We start from the raw sequence: 18,785 nt of genomic DNA, 5'->3' as shown, positions 1-18,785 counted from the left end.
TGATACCTGCAGCCCATCCAGTCCCGAGTCCCCCCAAATCTGTGCTTCCAGGGTTCTTAAGTACGAGACACTTGGACTTTTTCTCTCTGCTTTGTCACCCCCCCGTCCCCGGCCCCCAGGCATGAAACCAGCCACCCTGACACCAGCTTCTTTTAGGATGTGTGCTCCACACAGTTGCACACCAGAGACCTGATTGGGTAAAAATAAACAAAAAGTTTAGTTAATAAAAAAACCCCAGATTGAAAAATGAAATTGTCAGGGAAGAAAATAAACTGAAAGACACAACCTTAGGCTTTACACTTCCATATTAAATAAAATCCCTTTTCAAATGCAAGTTTCCTGTTGCTTGGGAGCTGTTTCCCAGCGTACCCCTTGACCTGAATGACAAACCTCAGACACAAGCCTGCTTTTTAAAAGGCTTTTTTTCTCTCTTTCCATGGTGTTTTCATGTTTATTCAGAGCGGAGGAAATTCCCTCTTGACTTGATAGCTGAGGATGTCTCAGTGTCTTCCGGTTAACTCCTAATGGTCCACCATTGTCCTTTCCTAGGCTGCACAATCAGCCATTTCTTGGAACTGGGTAGTGTAAACGCCTGGTTTGGGAGGTGCCCCTCCCCGCTTAACTGCTCCCAGCCCTGCTGCGAGGGGTAACGAAATGTTGCAACGCAGAGTATGTGCAGGATTTTGTATATACACAAATACCTACGTTCATAACCACAGTCTGTATATGTACCTCATAGTGACCCCCCAGTTCAGAACACGGCAAGTGTTCATAAAATACAGCTTGCAGTCAGTTGGTTCAGCTGTTGGTTTTGGGGAAGGTTCAACCTTACGTTCTCCCCTTGGAGTCTCTTGACCCTGATCGTCATAGGACCTCTGTTACCAATTGCACGAAACTTGTCACGCTGTGCTTTCTAGTTCAGTGACTGGCCAGCCATGCACTGGCCTGCTCTTCTAGTTCTTAGCTATAGATGACCGATGCAAGACATGTCCCAAGGCTGTTAGGCAACTCCAGAGCGTCATCACAATCCCTGTCCTTCTCTGCAGTATTCCAGGTGCAGCATCAGTGCTAAGATGTGGCTTTGTTAACCTGATAAAGATGCATATATCTCTCTCTAGTGATCGCATTTTGTAAAAGTTCCAAACGCCTCTAACTGTGATTAAATGGAAACTGGATTAGTCATCCATGTTGTGGGCTGGAATTTCCCAAAACCACACAACCGTGCAGATGCAGCGATAGCACCAAGAAGAATGGCAGGTTCACCCAGTGCTCAAAGACTGATCTGTCTCATCAGAAGGCTGTTTAACTGCTGTGTGCTGAACTGGGGTGGTTCCTGCCAGGCAGAGGGCACAAAGCAAGATAACCTCTGCATGACAGAGGTTTGCCAGCTCTCTACAAGAGAGCTCAGTAGTTCTTCCTGTGTGTCATTATGTTACTCCTATTTGTCTGTTTTATCAACCTCTGACACTGAAATGGATTCTCCTTCAGGTTGTCCTGGAGAGCATTTTAGTTTGATATTTTCTCTCTATTCATTACCACTTGTAGTAACTTTCCTCGTGGATTGTATTTTCTAAATGGACAACCTACCCTAAATTCTCAATTACTGAGGGACCATCTTCACTCATTGCTGTATTTGCATTCCACAACCAACTCTCTGTATAACATTTCCTGAGGGATGTACCTGAATACTTGGATGCTAATATCTAAACTGTATTCTTAAATTTATTCACCTAAATTTGGGTCATTTCTGATTATGCACTATATGTATCTTATGACTTTAAAAACAAACTTTGTATTTGTGGATAATCTAAGCACTATACTCAGATCTGCGGACACTCTTTTCTTAACCTGTGTACTATATAATTTTTTAACATTAGCTTTAATAAAATGTATAAATCTGTTAGCCCTTATGGGAAACATCTGAGCTGGTGCAGCAGCACCTGTGGAAAATGCCTGCAGAGTGTGGTGCTGATTTAGGATCACGAGAAATATGTGAATAGAACCAGAGAGTTTTAAAGATTGGGTAGGCCCATGGAATAGACACGGTTGGTCAGATGTTGGGTAAAGAAACTTTTCTAACCTGTTTAAAGATCAAAACTAACTTTAATTGGCTCACTCTCCCATGGTACCAGTATATTCCAGTTAGGCATTATGTTTCTCAGTTTTCTATATAAAACAACGTTCCTAGAAAGTTAACTTTTAATAGACGTGATGGTGACTGGTCAATTAAACAAAAATAATTAATTATATCCATCTTTGCAGACAGCTTATCCTAAGTGAAAAAAAAAAAAAAAGGCCACGCTGGGAAAAGCATCTGGATAGATAATTTATCCCAGAGGAATGGGATTTGATCTCAGAAAGGGGACAATCAACCTCAGTCTGTAGCATGATAAAATAACATTTTTTTCAGCTTCTGTTTCAGTGGCCTCTCACACCACTCAGCTTAAAAATATGTGTGACTGAATGGGGATAAGCGTGGGGGGAAATTGTGGTGAGAGAAGAGATTCTATGACTATATGGCAGCCGGATCTAGTCATTAGAGCATTGGGATGGTTTGTAATTTGGTTATTTATTACCAAACCTTCCAGGGCTTCCTAGCCAAAAATGGTCCCACGAAAGGAAATGAAGAATTACTCTTTCATCTGCTGGGAGCTGCTAGGCTACTGATAGCGTCTCACTGGAAAAAGGAAATTAGTCCAGCTGTAAAGGAAAGGCTAAAAAAATGGGAGGTGATTATGGAAAAATTAAGGCACACATTACATATCCCTACCCCCCCTACCCCAAATAGCGGTACCCCTGTCCAACTTCTTTGAACTTGAACATTTGTTAGACACGCCTGATTTGTTAAATGTGTGTGATCAGAGATTTCAGTGGACTTAATAAAATGATCAGAAACTGCATGTAGTGGGTCATGTGAAGATGCTTACACCCTATGTACCATATGGGACACCCTACGCCTATTGGATAGAGAGACCTGATCATTACATTCATGTATGTTTCTCCACACAGAAGCTCAGAGTTGTAATGATGATTGTTTTGTCTGATGTTTACCGGTCAAGGATTTATAAACCTGTTAAAACTGCCTAAATCAATAATTTTTCAGCTGAGCACCAGTTAGCACTGAACAGGAATTATACTTGGGTCTACAGGCTGTAAGTCAGTTTCCTTACTCAGGCCAGGGTCCTGTTGACTTCAGTAGAACTCGTATCTGACTAAGGATGGTGGGATCAGACCATGAGCAGGCTGCCTATTGAAATTCTCTAGAGGAGAGGTATTAAAGGAAAACACACCTTCAGTTACTTTCCCATTGCCTTGCTTTGCAGTTCTTCTGGGCAGGGGAGAGGGGAATGTTGAACCTCCTCACCACCAGAAATGTGGGCCACATGGTCAGTAGCTGGCTAGATTTTACATAAGCAGGGAGGAGCTGAACTTTCCAAAACCCAAGGAAAACGAACGTCCATGTTGCATATCTCAGTGCAGGGTGTGTACTACATGAAGACAGAATAGGAATATATCCCTGAACAGTTCTAAAGCACCCCTCGCTGTAGTGACTAGGCACAATAGTATGAATACACTTCTCGTTGTTGAGAATCTGCAAGTTGAAACCCAGTCTAAACTAATGACAAGTTTCAGAGTAGCAGCCGTGTTAGTCTATATCCTCAAAAAGAAAAGGAGGACTTGTGGCACCTTAGAGACTAACCAATTTATTTGAGCATAAGCTTTCGTGAGCTACAGCTCACGAAAGCTTATGCTCAAATAAATTGGTTAGTCTCTAAGGTGCCACAAGTCCTCCTTTTCTTTTAGTCTAAACCAATGTGGTTCTTGAGTCTCCAGGCTTTACAATTCTTAGTAACTTTTATTTGAACTTACAGGAGATGTTGTGGGTGTTGGTACCACTTTGAGAGCACAGAGCACGTGAATCTTAAACAAGCAGGGAGTTCATGCTTTTTCCATAGTCTACAGATTCAGCCTGTCACATTTTGTTCAGCTATGGGTTAGGGACAGCTTTCCCCCCCAAATGTTAAAGATATTTTCACAAGAAATGATTTTCAACTTTATATTGCGAAAGAACGAAAACACTGCTTTTCCCAGATTGTAGTGAAATTTACACAAAATCACTGACCACTAATAGGTACTCCCTTGTCTTAAGTGGCCACTTTAAGTAATCACCAAGATTTGTAGCAGCATTGTGGTAACTGTTTGAGAGACTACCTGGGGAGTAGGCAGCAAACTTTTTAAAGACAATTTGGTGGTTGCTTACAAGAGGTTTCACTTTATGTATAAACAAACATGGATGCTATAGACAGGATTCTTCTTACCTGTAGCCAGAAGCTGCATACTGTTGTCACCTGAGACTGTATTTGTCTCTGTCTCAAAATAGAGCTGGGTTATTCCCTGAAGATTAAAAAATGTTAATCTTGTACTTTAAGCTCTTAAGGGCAGGGGACAGTGATAGAAAAACAAAGTCTTTAATTGTGCAACTCTGTCGGCCCAGTGAAACTTTTCTGGCAATTTTGTGTGCCTTCCTTGCATCTCTTACTCTGTTTTGTTTCCCTGCAGTCCACCTGGAAGGATTTTGTAGTGGCAGAATATTTGACTGCAGAGATGTGACGTTCGTTGTTGGAGAAGGGGAAGACCACGACATTCCAATTGGAATTGACAAAGCTCTAGAGAAAATGCAGAGAGAAGAATACTGTATCTTGTACCTTGGACCACGGTAAGAAACTCTTTTTGCTCTGGGTGAGCAGTATCTGTCTCAGCATCTTGCAGACAATCTCAGTAGCAGACTGTTACTGAAAAGGATATGTTTCTTTCATAGGATCTTCTTTACAAATGCCCACCCCTACGATCTCCTAGGAGCCACCAAACCTGTAAACTGATCATTTCAGTTTCTGGAAAGTTTGACAAGAGCATTGTTGTACCTGTATGAAACTCTGTCTGTTGAATAGATAATCACATCTAATTTGGCTTTGTTCATAGTATTCATACAAGCTGTCACAAACGTAGGATTAAGGAGAGTTGAGTTGTGAGTGAGTGCTCTTGTTCAGATATTTGTATCTGAACTATTAAAGGAAATGCACCCATCACCATCAGTGCAATCCACAGCTTGTTTTTGTGCAGCCTTATAGCTTCCGCATATTACATAGACCAAAATCACATGCCTTGTGGTTGACGATAGGAATATCCACATGCACCCAAAGCATCCTATGATCTAGCATACCTTCATTTTGCTCTTATGGAATAAAATCATCCTATCCTGACATGTTTAAACGCTGGGAGAGGGTTGGAATGGCATCCAGTTACTGACATAAATTTAGGCCAAAATGACAATCTCTGGTTTGCAGGGACAGGTGCCTACATATGGATTTAGGTGTTTAACTTTAAGTAGCCTGCCTTTCAGAGGCACAGGAAAAAGAGCACCGCCCTTGAAGGGTGATACTAAAAGAAAATGGAAATATACAATTAATTGAAGAAACAGCAGAGCTGAGTAGAGTAGAATCCTAGAATATCAGGGTTGGAAGGGGACCTCAGGAGGTCATCTAGTCCAACCTGCTGCTCAAAGCAGGACCAATCCCCAATTTTTGCCCCAGATCCCTAAATGGCTCCCTCAGGGATTGAACTCACAACCCTGGGTTTAGCAGGCCAATCCTCAAATCACTGAGCTATCCCTCCCCCCCAGTATGGGTGATGCATCCCATCTGAATGCCAGGGGAATAGTATTGAATGCAGTCCTGTTTCTAAAAACAACATTGCCACTGACAAGAAACTTGGCACAGTTTCCTATTCAATGTCTGGCTTGTCTCTAGGGTTTGGTGTGTAGCTCCCCACTCGTACCTCCATGTGTGCATGAATAATAAGAATATTGAATGAAGTGCCTGATCACACACCCTTTCCTCTGACGCTTTATTTTTATGCTGTGTTTCAGATATGGGTTTGGCGAGGCAGGGAAGCCTAAATTTGGCATCGAGGCAAATGCTGAGCTTGTGTATGAAGTTACACTTAAAAGCTTTGAAAAGGTGAGAATAGAATTTCTCTCAAAACACAAACACACACACACTTTCAAAGACTACTGGAAGCTGTTCTGCCTTGAAAGCGTTTAACACTGTGTCTTTGGTGTGGCTGTAATGCAGCCCTGGTAAAGCAGTTACAGCAACAAAGATCTCGGTGTTCTTAATTTGTTCTCCTATGTTCGTTTGTTTTATTTTTTTGGATGCGTTTCAAGACTTGTTCCTTTATTTGTTCCTAGGCCTGTTCTCTTTGTACTTCTTTTTATTTTTTTTTTTAACTGGGCTGCAGACAAAAAAGTTCATGTCCTGCCAAACTGCTCTGAAAGGAGGGCAGGGCTGGGCTGCTGAACAGGCTGCGCCCTCTTTGGGAGGCCGGAAAATGTGCCCGTGTTTGTACAGTGCTAATGAAGAACAAGATGTACATGGGGTGGAGCAGATGCTGCCAGGCTCTGTCCTGGGGCATGTTTGTGGGAGGTAGGCATTTGTGCCTGGCTTCCCTCCCCCATCTCTTAACAAGGGAGAGGACAGAATTTCCCTTCTCCCTGTGGAGACACTTTACCCACCCCTCCGATGCTGGCTGGTATGTTGTTTTGAATGGGGTTTTTGAGCACATGGGGTTCGAATGGACCAGTCTTGTTAAACAAGTGTCCTCTTACCTGATCCTAGACACAGAATGGCTTTCTTTAACACACAGCACTGACAAACCCAGCCAGTCAAGGAGAAATCCTAGACAGCTCTGTCCACTTGATGTGAAGGACTTGAGTCTCAGGTTACAGGACTGACCACTCATTTTGACTTTATTGCCTTTTTAATTCCTAAAGCTGAATGTATCTGGTGGACAGATAAAGGATTTATTTATGACTATAGACCCATACTTGCTTTTGTGATCCACTCCTCCTAGCTGCCTCCAGTGGGCAAAGTGGCTTCCTCCTGACACCAGAGAACAAACTCCTTCAGATAATGAGTGAGCATTGGCATGGCAAAGAATTGGTAATAGCAGTGTGGCTTGGAGTCAGCATGTCTTGAAATCTGGGTTTCTAGAAGTCAGTTTCTGTTGTTGGGATAAGGAGAGACGAGGTGGGTGAGGTGATGCCTTTTGTTTTATTCTGTTGGTAAAAGACAAGTTTTCAAGCTACACAGAGATCTTCAGGTCCCCTACGTAGATCGAAAGATTGTCTATTTCATCATCAGAAGTTGGTCCAATAAAAGATATTACCTCACCCACCTCGTCTATCTAGTATCTTGGGACCAACACGGCTACAACAACACGACAAACAAGTTGGGATAAGGAGCCGCCCTAGAAGTCAGGAACTCCAGCTGATATTGTTTCCTGTCTCATCTTCTAACAGTTGTTATAAATGTTTGCACACAGGCCAAAGAATCCTGGGAGATGGACACCAAAGAGAAACTTGAGCAGGCTGCCATTGTCAAAGAGAAAGGGACAGTGTATTTCAAGGTTTGTAAAGACTTAGTAGAAACTGGGTCGCCAAGAAATGAAACTGGGATTCCAGTCTAACATTTTCTTAAATTGCTGGTGGACCCTTCAGAGAAACAATTGAAGGGCTTGTCAACACGGGAAGTTAATGTGCAGCAAACTGGAGTTTGACTTTACAGTGCACGAGCTACTGTGCACTAAACCCCATCTGGGCGCACACTCATAGCACACTGAAGGTGCCTTTGTGTGCTTTAGCTTAATTGCCCGAGGGCGCTTTTAGTGTGCAGAGTGTTCACATGGGGAGTTAATGTGAAGTAGCTGGCATGCTGTAAATTCACATGTGAGCTTGCAGTGTGTTAACTTCCCTGTGTAGACAAGCTCTAAAACATCATTGAACAGTCATAAAATGTCACAGTTTGTCCCTCCCAAACAGTTTTAGCCCTAGGCAAGGCAAATATTGCCCCTCTCCTGCCTACCCTCCTCTTCAAATGACCAATATGGTCTATTGAAAACTTGAGCTTCCCATCTTGGCGTAGCACAGAAGCCTGAGGAAGGAGCTGCAATGTAGGACAACAGTTTGGTATTGGACTGTTCTTGTCTGATAAGTGGCTCCTACTAAATAAGGAGGTATCGCTAAGAAAAGGTTTCTTCGTTTAACACTACTGTCTGCCTTTTTGGGCACTTGTATGGTATAGCCTTATGACTTCCAAACTTCATACCGCTAATGCTTATTTACACAGTGCAAATTTAATACATGGAACTCATTGCCATAAGATATTACGGTCAAGAGTTTAGCAAGATTCAAAAAAAGGATTAGACAGTTATACGACTCGTGAGAATATCCACATTTACATTATGCCAAATACAATTTATGGGGCTATAAACCCTCCTGCTTCAGGATATAAGATCAACACTGAGAGGAATTGCCAAGAAAATTCCTGTATAGGTTAGTTATTCTAAACTGTCTGCTGTGTGGTTTCTCATCCCTTGCTCTGAAGCATCTGGTACTGGCCACTGTGCCATGCAGGATATTGGCTTTATCTGGCATGACCATTCTAATAGCTCCTAATAATAGAGAGCTTTATTGAAAGGAAGATACGCACTGTCCATTTTGTAAGTGGAAAGAAATTACTTGAATTCAGGGACGCATCAAAATATAGCTGACCTTGAAAAACAGATCGCTTGCATCAAGGTTACAGCGGGTTTGGAGAAGATGTTTTAGTCTCCAGACTTTGCTCTGTCGGGCGATATTAGCATCTTTTATCTGTACAGTTAAGATTATTTGTTACAAGTCATGTTGTTTAAATGTAGTTGGCTGTTTTGATGGATTTGTATTTGAGTTAATGAAGATCTCTTATCATATCTTTGCCTTTCATATCATATCCTTGCCTTTCAGCCTTCCGCTTTCAGCTGTGAAGCTGTTTAATTTCTGAAACTGGATGAACACCATTGGTCCTTCTCCCCCTGTATTGCAGCATGTTTCTGAATAAGCAGTTCTCTGTTCAGTCTATATCTCATGGGAACTATGGGACACCCATCTTTTGGGTCCCTGGAAACTGCCTTTTGTACTCTAGTTTTGCCTGTCCGGCAGGGGAAAGGGCATAATCTTTCTCTACTCCCACAGTGGGCATCCTATCAGGTGGTGATGGCTTGCAAGCATCCTGCCCTCCTAGCTTCAAGGGGAGTGTCTCCTTGGAACCCTGAAAAGAGAGAGATGGCCGTTGAAAGGGAAGGACAGGAGAGAAGCACTGTCTCCCACTTGGACCAGGCTAATGCTGAGTTCATTTCCTCAGGCAGGTGAAAGCCTAGGATGGTGGGATGTGTGGGCATTCCTCCTAGCACTCATGGGAGTGGGGAGTAGAAAACAGGACCTGATTTTGCAGAGATGCTGAGCATTGCAGCTTCCGTTAACTTTCACTGGAGTTGTGGGTGCACGGCACCTCTGAAAATCAACCCCCTTGTTTTTAATTTTAAAAGACTCAAGGTGGTTCAGATTGTTAAACTGTCTTAAAACTGTTCCAGAAGCACATCCGCTTCAGTTTGCCAAATAACAATCCTTTAGCCTTGTCTTCCCTTCATCCCAGGAAGGCAAGTACATGCAGGCAGTGATTCAATATGGGAAGATTGTGTCCTGGTTAGAGATGGAGTATGGCTTATCAGAAAGGGAATCTAAAGAAGCTGAATCCTTCTTGCTGGCAGCCTTCCTCAACTTGGCCATGTGCTACCTGAAGCTGCGGGAGTACATCAAAGCTGTTGAGTGCTGCGATAAGGTAAAGGTACACCTGGCTAGAATAGGCTGTTTTTCTGTCCATTACCTCTCCTGTCTTTCTCCTCTTCCCTTATATTGAATTTCTCTACATTCCAGAGGCAACTTCCAAACTTCAGTGTAAGTTTAGTCTCCTCTCTGGTGGGCTGATAACTGAAACTTAAGGTTTTCTGAATGTTACTTTTTTGGAGGGGTAGATCAGTAGCACATTTTTATAAAGTTACGCACAGAGTGGTCTTGGACACATTACAACTCAAACAAAATTAAAAGCAACATAGAACAAAATTAGGGCTGGCATCAAACAAGAATCTTCTCAATTAAAATGTGAATTAAGAGCAATTTTGGCTTCTCAAGTATTCAGAAGTTGATTAGTGTTTAATTCCCAAACAACCTCAGTCCAAATAACTGCATTTTGTATCTGTCTTATTTATAATGTGCCAGCCTTCGTATGTTTAGGATGACCAGACTATCTTTGTAATCAGGAAAACAAGCAATTGAAACATTCTGTGGACTTTCCGTATTAATAACCTTATAGATTAACAAGTGTACTTCAAAATCCCAGTGCTGGGATTAAATAAGATTACTCTTGTATGTATTCTGCTCTTGAAACAGTATTCTGCTGCTAGTCATTTAACAGCGAAAGTTGAAAATAGTTACAGTAATCCATCCCTTCGTACAACATGCATACAAATCAACCTATTCATATCAAAGTGCCTATATCTCTGGAAGGGTGCGAAGTAGAGCCGAACAAATCTTTCTTACTGAGCCTGGCTCTGTCTAGCAATGTTGTTACAGATCATTAAACTGAAGTTTTTTTAAAAGATGAAAAATGCTAGCAGAGTGTTGTGTTAGTCCTGCTGTACCTGTTATAATGTGTCCTGTTCTAACGTACTTTTTCATCATGGCACTTGGACAGTATAGACTTGTTTTTGTAGAATCTCAGTATTTCTTGTGTGATGTTTTGCTTTATGGATGGAGAAGTTAAAGTAACTTGAAACCAATCTGTTAAGTTTCAGGAACATACAAGCATCTGAACCAGGTCAATTTCAGATGTTTGATTATTTCTCTTGATCTGTGCTGCACATCTTGTGAACCCTCATGAGGGAATTTATGTGCACTTGTCCAGGGGAGTTTTGGTCCCAAAGATTTTAAAGAGACACGATTTCATTTTTACTAAGCTCCTTTGTAATGCTGGTATAATTTTATTTTGAACAGTGTCTTTCGTGCAAACTTTTGTTAAAATAAAATGCTTTACAGAATTCGTTCAGGAGATGAGTCATCCAGAGTAACTACCTGGTACAGATTGGTTGGATGGTGAAAAGCATTTCAGATGGGGATGTGTGGTCCACCCAATCTTCAGGTGTTCAAAATTTAGCCCTTTGCTCTTTTAAAAAAGAGTGTTTTAGTCTGAAATTTGGAGCCAGAGGGTATGACTTTTAGGGCCAGATCCTGCAGCTGGATCCATGTGGATAGACCACAGTGACTTCAGTGGGGTTCTACCCATGCACAGCTAATTTGAATCTAGCCCCTAGGTGCTGGCCTGTGCATCAGTGACATTCTTCAGCATACCAGCAGCTTTTTGGAATGTCAACATTGTCAGCAGACATGTAAGCATATTGGGCATGCAGGCAGCAATAAAGGAGTTTGTGTAAACTAGAAGCTAGAGTGTTGAAAGTTTTTGTCTTGTGCTAAGTTTTTAACTTAAACTTAACTTAACTTGAACTTTGTCTAAGTTTTGTCTTAGACTTCTGTGGTTAGGACTCTTGCAGACTTGATTTGTAGTATAAGTTAGTCATTTGAACTGGAAAAAAATAAAGTTTAAACTTTTAAATATCAGCTTCTGCGTGTAATCATGAGTCACGGTACATTTGTTCAACAAAGCCTTTTTTAAATGAGTCTTACATTCTTTCCATGTACTAATAATGCAGTTACTCACAATTACCAATGGGCCAAATTCTGCCTTGGGTAGGCGTGTGTGTGTGTGTGTGTGTGTGTGTAATATATAATAATATGCAAGATAAAAATCTTGTCATAGGGAATTCTATTAGAGATACACAACTAAGTGTAAATCAACTGAAGATCATTTTTAAAGAAGGAGAAAAAGTAATACAGCTGCCTCCGGAAGGTGCTTAACACAGTGAAACAAACTTGTGAAAAAACAAAGATGCTGCTAAGGATTAAACTTTAGCGGGTGCTGAGAGTGTCACTTTAATGTGCTCCTCTAGGCTTGGGTTTGGTACTTAACCATGAATTCTTGCATTTGTGGGTTTGTCTCCCACTGACTAGATTACTTTCTGGGGGGAGAGGGAGGTCCAGTTATAATATTAATCAACTGCAGTATAAGTATGTGGATTTTCAACCAATACTGGAGGCCGGTGCCATTTTGTGTAGGGCAATTTAGGAGCACTGTAGAGATTTCAAGCCTTTCCTGCCATTCCAATTTCATCATGCTTCATGAGGCTTTAAAACTTGCAGTGCCTCTGAAAGAGAGACGAATTCACATAAGCAGAGCGTTTAGGAACCAGCATTGCATAGGACTCCAGGGCAAGGAGCGCTCAACATTATTGAGGTGTCTTACAGCAATGTCTCATTTTAGGGGGTTAGGTTTTGAGTTGTGGTGGAAGTATTTATCCCTTTAATCTGATCTTAGTTGGAGTAACTTCAGCAAAGTCAGTGAAGTTACACTGGTGTGAGATCAGAATCGAGCACTCCATCTTACCAAAGAGTAGCGTGCGACCAGGCTTTCCTTTGTTGTGCAACCTAACAGATAGCTAGGTAATGGAATTCTTCTTTGTGCCTTTTGGTGGCAGACTCTTCTGCACAAAAATACCCGATGACACCTGTGGCCATGTACATCTTTTATAAATTGTGCCTGGTGCATATTTGCTAAAATTATTCCCTCCAGTGCAGTCCTTGCCTGCGTTAACTGGAGTACAGTAAAGGGAAACCCCAGGGTAACTAGCAAAGTTTAAGATGGCATCCAGCATTAATGTGGAAATATGTGTTCGCAGGCATTAGGACTGGATCAAGTCAACGAGAAGGGGTTGTATAGGAGAGGTGAAGCCAGACTACTAATGAATGAATTTGAATTGGCGAAATGTGACTTTCAAAAAGTACTGGAAGTAAACCCGCAGAACAAAGCTGCCAAGTCCCAGATCACGGTCTGCCAGAAGAAGATGAAGGAGCACAATGAGCGTGACCGGAGGATATATGCCAACATGTTCAAGAAGTTTGCAGAGAGAGATGCAAAGGTTTGTACTGTGTTGACACTTGGAGCGCATCCGTTATGACTTGATAGCTGACTCAAGTTAAGTGAACTTTGATGGAGAAAGGGACCAGATTAACAGAACTGCAGATTGTATTCTTCTAACAGAAGATAAGTCTATGGAAAGAGAGTCTTTGTATTTCTTGATGGTCCATTCTTGGTCTCTCTACAGCTGAGGCTGATATCACAGGTATCAGTTGTTGTTAAGGGTATTTGCAATGTGAACCTTTCCCAACTGGGAATGGGATTGGGACCAAGACTTAATTTTATGATTTCCATCTAGCAGCTGTTTGGTGGCATGCTCCTGGTCACTGCTGACCTCTGCTGGATTGAAGATGTCATTCAGTTCTATTGCTAGGCCTGAAATGTCTGATAGGAGTTGGTAGTGAAAATCCACTGGATATCAAGCATGTGTCTTGCAACATAAGACTCCATTCCCTCTATCTATAATATTAATGTCTCTTTCTTGCCACAACAGGCTGTGAAGTCACCTAAACAAACAAGTACCTGATGCACACAGTACTCTAGCAGGAGGGAATACATGAGCTATGAAACCAATTTGTATAAATCCTTTACAGCCTTACCTTCAGAACTAGTGCCTGATAAAGAAAGAAAGAACCCTGCCAAATAATTAACTCTGCCAGAAATTGCTACATAAGGATCAATTAATACTCAGGGCTATTAACTGTGACACACAGAGGAAGTGAACTTAGCCAGTTGAGTTGCTCTCCCAGGAATAATGTTCTTCTGCTTCTATAGTGTTGGCCCAAGGTATCTGAGCATTCGCTATAGCACCATCCGTAACTCCACACAGTCTATCCTGAGGGGTTTTACCTTGTTTCCCTCTTCTACTCCCCCATGTCCCCAAACACCCACTTCGGTAACAGTCCTCAGTGATGGGACCGAATGTCCATAGAGGAGGGGTGAACAATACAACATCCTGTTCCTGTGAATTAGTTGAGAAGGTGCTAAGAGGTGAATCCAGTACCCTCTATAATGTACCTAATCTCGCTTAGCCAAGAGGAGTGGAGTGTAATCTGCATATGATGTACTAACTCTCTTAGCCAAGAAGGTACACGTTCCCAGTCTGTGCACGCTGTATGACTACCTCTGCTGCGCCGTTGGCAATCTGCGATTAGGAAGAGATTTCCTTTACCATGTGTTTGCAGGGATTGTCTGTCCTCACTAAAGCATGTGAGGACCCTTGGATTCCCTTTGTCTTGACTACTGCTTGTGTCTCAACTAACCGTGCGTGGTTTACTTGCTGTTGTGCAGGCCAGCAAAGCCGTGGGAGAGAACGAGGCGGAGAAAGCAACATGTGAAGAGGGGCTAAAAACTCCAGTGGCTGAAGGCAAAGTCTGAGGGGCACATCCGATGGAGGAGAAGGTGGAAAGTTGATCCTTATGAACTTGGCCTGCGCCAAAACAGGTTTCTGCGGAACTCAGGACTCCACAGTGTTTATTGTAAAGCTTGTTACAGTTTGTGTGATCGTGGAAGCAAAATGCCTAACCCACAGCTTCACAAACAAAAATGTTTAAACAGCCCTTCTGCTGTGAGCATGGTCAGCAGCGGAGCAGAAGCAAAGGGATGGTGGGACCACCCCAAGTGGAACAAATATTTTTTAAAAAGAAAGGGGGAAATGACAAAAAAAAGAAAAAAAAAAACAACAAAACTTGGCACTAAGAGGGTTTACTGAGATGGCTCAAGTCCTGCTTATTTCAGCTCATGTCAATTTTCCATACAATGTGCAGGGTCCTCTGAAATGAGTTAGAATGTAGGAGCTATCAGTTGTACAATTCAGTATTGCATTTGGTTGTACTGTAATAGCACAACTTGGGCCTATGATGTTGTTTAAAAACAAATTTGACTCACGTGCTACCAAGTCAGGGTATCCTGCTGTACCTACTAGAACAAAGTGAAAGGCAGCGTGCCATGGTTTGTGTGCTGCAGTGTTATGGACTTGAAAGCCAGAAGCAGAGAGGTTACCTTCTCCTATAATTTCTTTCTTCTCTCTCACTCCAGTATAGACTTCAAATAGGTTTCTGTAGCACAGGGGACTGAACGATCTAGCTCTTCTGGTTACGTTCAGTGGTGATGAGCTCTTGGGGGTTGGTTTCTGTCGGGAGGTTTCTTGGATACGTTTCTGGGGATGTTACAATGTGGTGACAGGAACCGGCATTAAAGTCCTGCATTTCATCATGACTTTCCCATTTCCTTTTCGGAAACTGTTACAATGGCACTCCCACTAGTGCTGCTTCAGTTACGTTTTTCATCACTTCCATTAGAACTCCTCTCTCTTCGTAGGGATTTATAATTTGGCTTTTAAAAAGTGTTTCATTCTGGAAGTTAATTTATTTACATTTAAAAAAAAAATTGCACAACGTTTTAATGTTGGTGGTGTGCAAACAATTGTTTTCAGAAGCTGCTGTTTTCAGATGCTTAATTTACAACCTGCAGGTTTAATTTTTTTTAAATGGCGTTTACAGCTTATTAGGGGGTTGTGCAAAAAAAAAAGGGCAGATGAAATATTGTGGTTCAAAACGGTTATTTGGTCTCTTGCTGCACATACGTGGTACCAGGAATCATAGCTTGCCAATGTATAGCTTTTATCCAGCACTCACTGGTGTTTTGGTGAGAGCTGTATTTGTTTATTAATAACCTACAAAGCACAGAAATACATTGTGACTTACAGATCTGACTGGGAATACACATTCTCAGCATACACTATTATGGCTCCTTTGAAACCTAGTACATACTTCTACCTTAAAGGGACACTGTCACTACCTTTTTAAAACAGCTTTTAAATTTTTATTTACTCTCCTTTGTTTGTAATACCCCCTTCTGAAGCTTGAAAATAAAACTTCTTTTCCTATCGGTTTTATTCTCCATTTAGCAAATACAGGATTTTATTTTGCTCTTTTTCCTTAATGCTGTAGAAACCAGCGGGCTCTCTCTCTTCACTTCTCAGTCTCTCGGCCTTGCATTGTGACATGGGGAATGTGCATGGTTGATGATGGAACCAATTTGAAAATCTGCTTGATCCTAGTGATGGAGTCCGTTCATTATATAAAGGCACATGCTAATGCTGCCCTGGTGTACCCGTGAAAGGTGCCATTGACTTTCATTGGCAGTTATGTACTTAAGGGCAGAATTTAGCCTCTCCTGTGGGCATAGTAGAGGGAGTTGGTTGCATTTAATTGTATTTCAGTGTGATCCCATCAAAACGGAAAGCAGGTTTAAAAAAACAACTTGGTAATGGATTTAAACAATGTTAAATATATTTAGAACTTAGAGCCCAAACCCCACTTTATAGACATTTTAAAGTAGTCTGAATTTTTGTCCTGAACAGGAGAGCAGTGCCCCTTGAATGAATCAGCTGATACGCTAGAGGGTCCATCAGGAGGGAAGACTCAAATTCTTTACTTGCACTTACCCTTTTTTATTACGACTGTATTTTAAAATATATAAATAAACCACCATGAAGCAAGACACTTAAATAATGGGAAGAACTCAACTTCAACCCACAAACCAGGGAAGATTAAAATCTGTCCTTGTCTTCTTTAAACCTTGCAGGGATGTGAGTGACTGTTCCATCTACTGTATGGTAGCTCCACAGTGAAGTAGATTCAATATAGCATTTGAGTCTGAACACTGAATGTCCTGCCTCTTGTGTCAATTTAGTCAGACCTTGTCATCTCATTTTGAATGTATTTTTGGGAGGCTTTAATCATCAGTTTGCATGCTTTTGGACAGCAAAGGTGATCTGACCCGGTGGATGGGTGAGCAGTTTGGTGCTTGGAAAGCTTTCCTTGCCACTATAAAAGGACTTCTGCTTCTACAGGGATCTGCAAACTAACTTCTAAAGTTCATGCATGCATTAAGTTGTATGGCTAAATGAGTGCCGAATGCAGTGTATCTGCAAGAGATGGGAAAGACAAACCATGTCTGGCTGAATGTAGATTTTGTCCTTGTCTGCAGGTGCAATGTGCATGTGCAACTGACCTCAGTTTGCCTGTTGCACCACAGGAAAGGTTTCTAGTGTAGACAGGGCTTTGGAGACAAACTTTCTATCCAGCCAGGCAAGTGGTCCCTCCCCTCCCCACAATTCACAGTCTTTCCAGTATGCCTAACACCAAGCTGGTGGTAAAGGTACCATCTTTAGGAGTGAGCAGGGAGGTAAGACTTCTTGCCCGTTCAGTACTGAATTTTGGATGAGACCAGTGTGCTTAAGTGACCATTTGTGATCCGGACTGGACGGACTGATTTCCTTGAGGGCCAAACAGTTATCTGTTATATATGTGCAACTGAGCCACTTTTCAACTGGGGACAGAGATGGAAGGTGCTGTATCTTATTGCCGTGGCCCTGGGACACCCAGCCTTAAATGCCGCACTTGTGTTCATACATATCACCAGCAGTTGGTTAAGTGGGCTGTAGCTACAAGAATGAAGGTGACTCAGGTCACGTGGTCTCACATCACTTCTGTAATATGCACAAGATTCTCCCCATTCTCATCTAAATTCCCTTTCTAGGGTAACGGAGCCTCTTACTCAATCCACTTGCCCAATCCTCTGTCATAAACTGCTCTCCTAGTGTCCACCTTTGCTATCCAAAGCACTTTGCTCCCTGCCTGTCCCTTCTGTGCCAATATTCCAGTCATGTGAATTATCCCACCAAGTCTGTGATGCCAGGTGTCATAATTGTGATTATTCACGAGCACATCTTCCTGTTGATTCCCCCATACTTCTTGCATTCGTATACAGACATCTAAGATGTTCATTAGATTCCCCTCTATAATCTCTCTTGTCTCTCCCTGTTATGATTACTCATGTTCCTCCCAGAGTCTGACCCTTCACCCAGCTCTCCATGTGTTGGATTTACCTTCGGGCTTTTGTCTCCTGCCCCTCTTGAACCTTGTTTAAAGCCTGTCTCACGAGGTTACCCAGATACTCTTCCCCTTCCATGGTAGTGGACCCCATCTCTGCTCAGCATATGCTGCTTCATCCAGCCTGTCCCTTCTGCAGGCCATAAAGGGAGTAGAGAGCAAGAAGGGAGGAATTTAGTGTATCTGTAAGTGGTGGTGGTCTTCCTGTACCCCACTGCAAAGGCTGTGGGAGTCCAGACCCCATCACTTTAAAGGGAGAGCACAGACCAGATGAATTCAGCATCCTTTCTTCCTCTTCATTCAAACGCTGCCTGAAGCTGCAGTATCCTTCGAGCTCATCTGTTTCACCTGCTGGAGACTTCCCCAGCACTCAGCCTGGCCTCTGGATCCTCCATGCTACTGTAGGCTTGGTGTCTTGGGGAGAGGGGAGACACAGATACACAGCCAAAAGTGACCACGTGGCTTCCCTGTTTTGATAACTGCAGTAGCCTCAAATGAAAAAATAAGGGCATCTGGATCTTTCAGTCCGAGGCAGGGTTCCTCCGCCAGGGGGCTAGTGGGGCTGTATTTATGGCAGATGCTCCTGGTTATTATAGTCCTAGGAGCCTGGTCAAAAGCATGTGTGTTCCTCTGTTTACATCATAATAAAGATATAGCTGAAAGCAAAGCAAACCCTTTTCTCTTTATTTTGTGAAGCCAAAACTGCAGGATTTGAAGCCAATGTTACTTGGACAGCTACTAAAGAAAATCTCCAAACGAACGGCGCCAGTCGTTTTCCACCTCCGGCTGCCACACTGTGGACGGCTGGCCAGAGAGCATCACCAGGTGTCTCTCAATTCAATATATTGCAGAAATACACAACCCTAGTGTTCCGCTCCTCCTGTGCCTCAGCTTGGACTTGGTTTAATTTCTATCCAGGTCTCACTGA

General features: G+C 42.4%; 1 protein-coding gene across 2 annotated transcripts in view; it reads left to right on the top strand.

Moving 5' to 3' along the window:
- Positions 1-18,508, top strand: part of FKBP5 (FKBP prolyl isomerase 5) — a 53,062-nt gene extending 34,554 nt beyond the window's left edge. For both annotated transcript variants that reach the window (XM_077839390.1, XM_077839391.1), the window contains 6 exons: positions 4,561-4,717; positions 5,927-6,017; positions 7,381-7,464; positions 9,528-9,713; positions 12,721-12,960; positions 14,250-18,508. In XM_077839390.1, the coding sequence (XP_077695516.1) occupies positions 4,561-4,717; positions 5,927-6,017; positions 7,381-7,464; positions 9,528-9,713; positions 12,721-12,960; positions 14,250-14,336 (845 nt within the window). In that variant the 3' untranslated portion in view covers positions 14,337-18,508. The remainder of the gene's footprint in view (positions 1-4,560; positions 4,718-5,926; positions 6,018-7,380; positions 7,465-9,527; positions 9,714-12,720; positions 12,961-14,249) is intronic.
- Positions 18,509-18,785: the final 277 nt, after the last annotated feature.

Source organism: Eretmochelys imbricata, chromosome 21 (genome assembly GCF_965152235.1).
Source record: "Eretmochelys imbricata isolate rEreImb1 chromosome 21, rEreImb1.hap1, whole genome shotgun sequence".
Taxonomy (NCBI): domain Eukaryota; kingdom Metazoa; phylum Chordata; order Testudines; family Cheloniidae; genus Eretmochelys; species Eretmochelys imbricata.
This window is presented reverse-complemented; position numbering and strand designations above follow the sequence as displayed.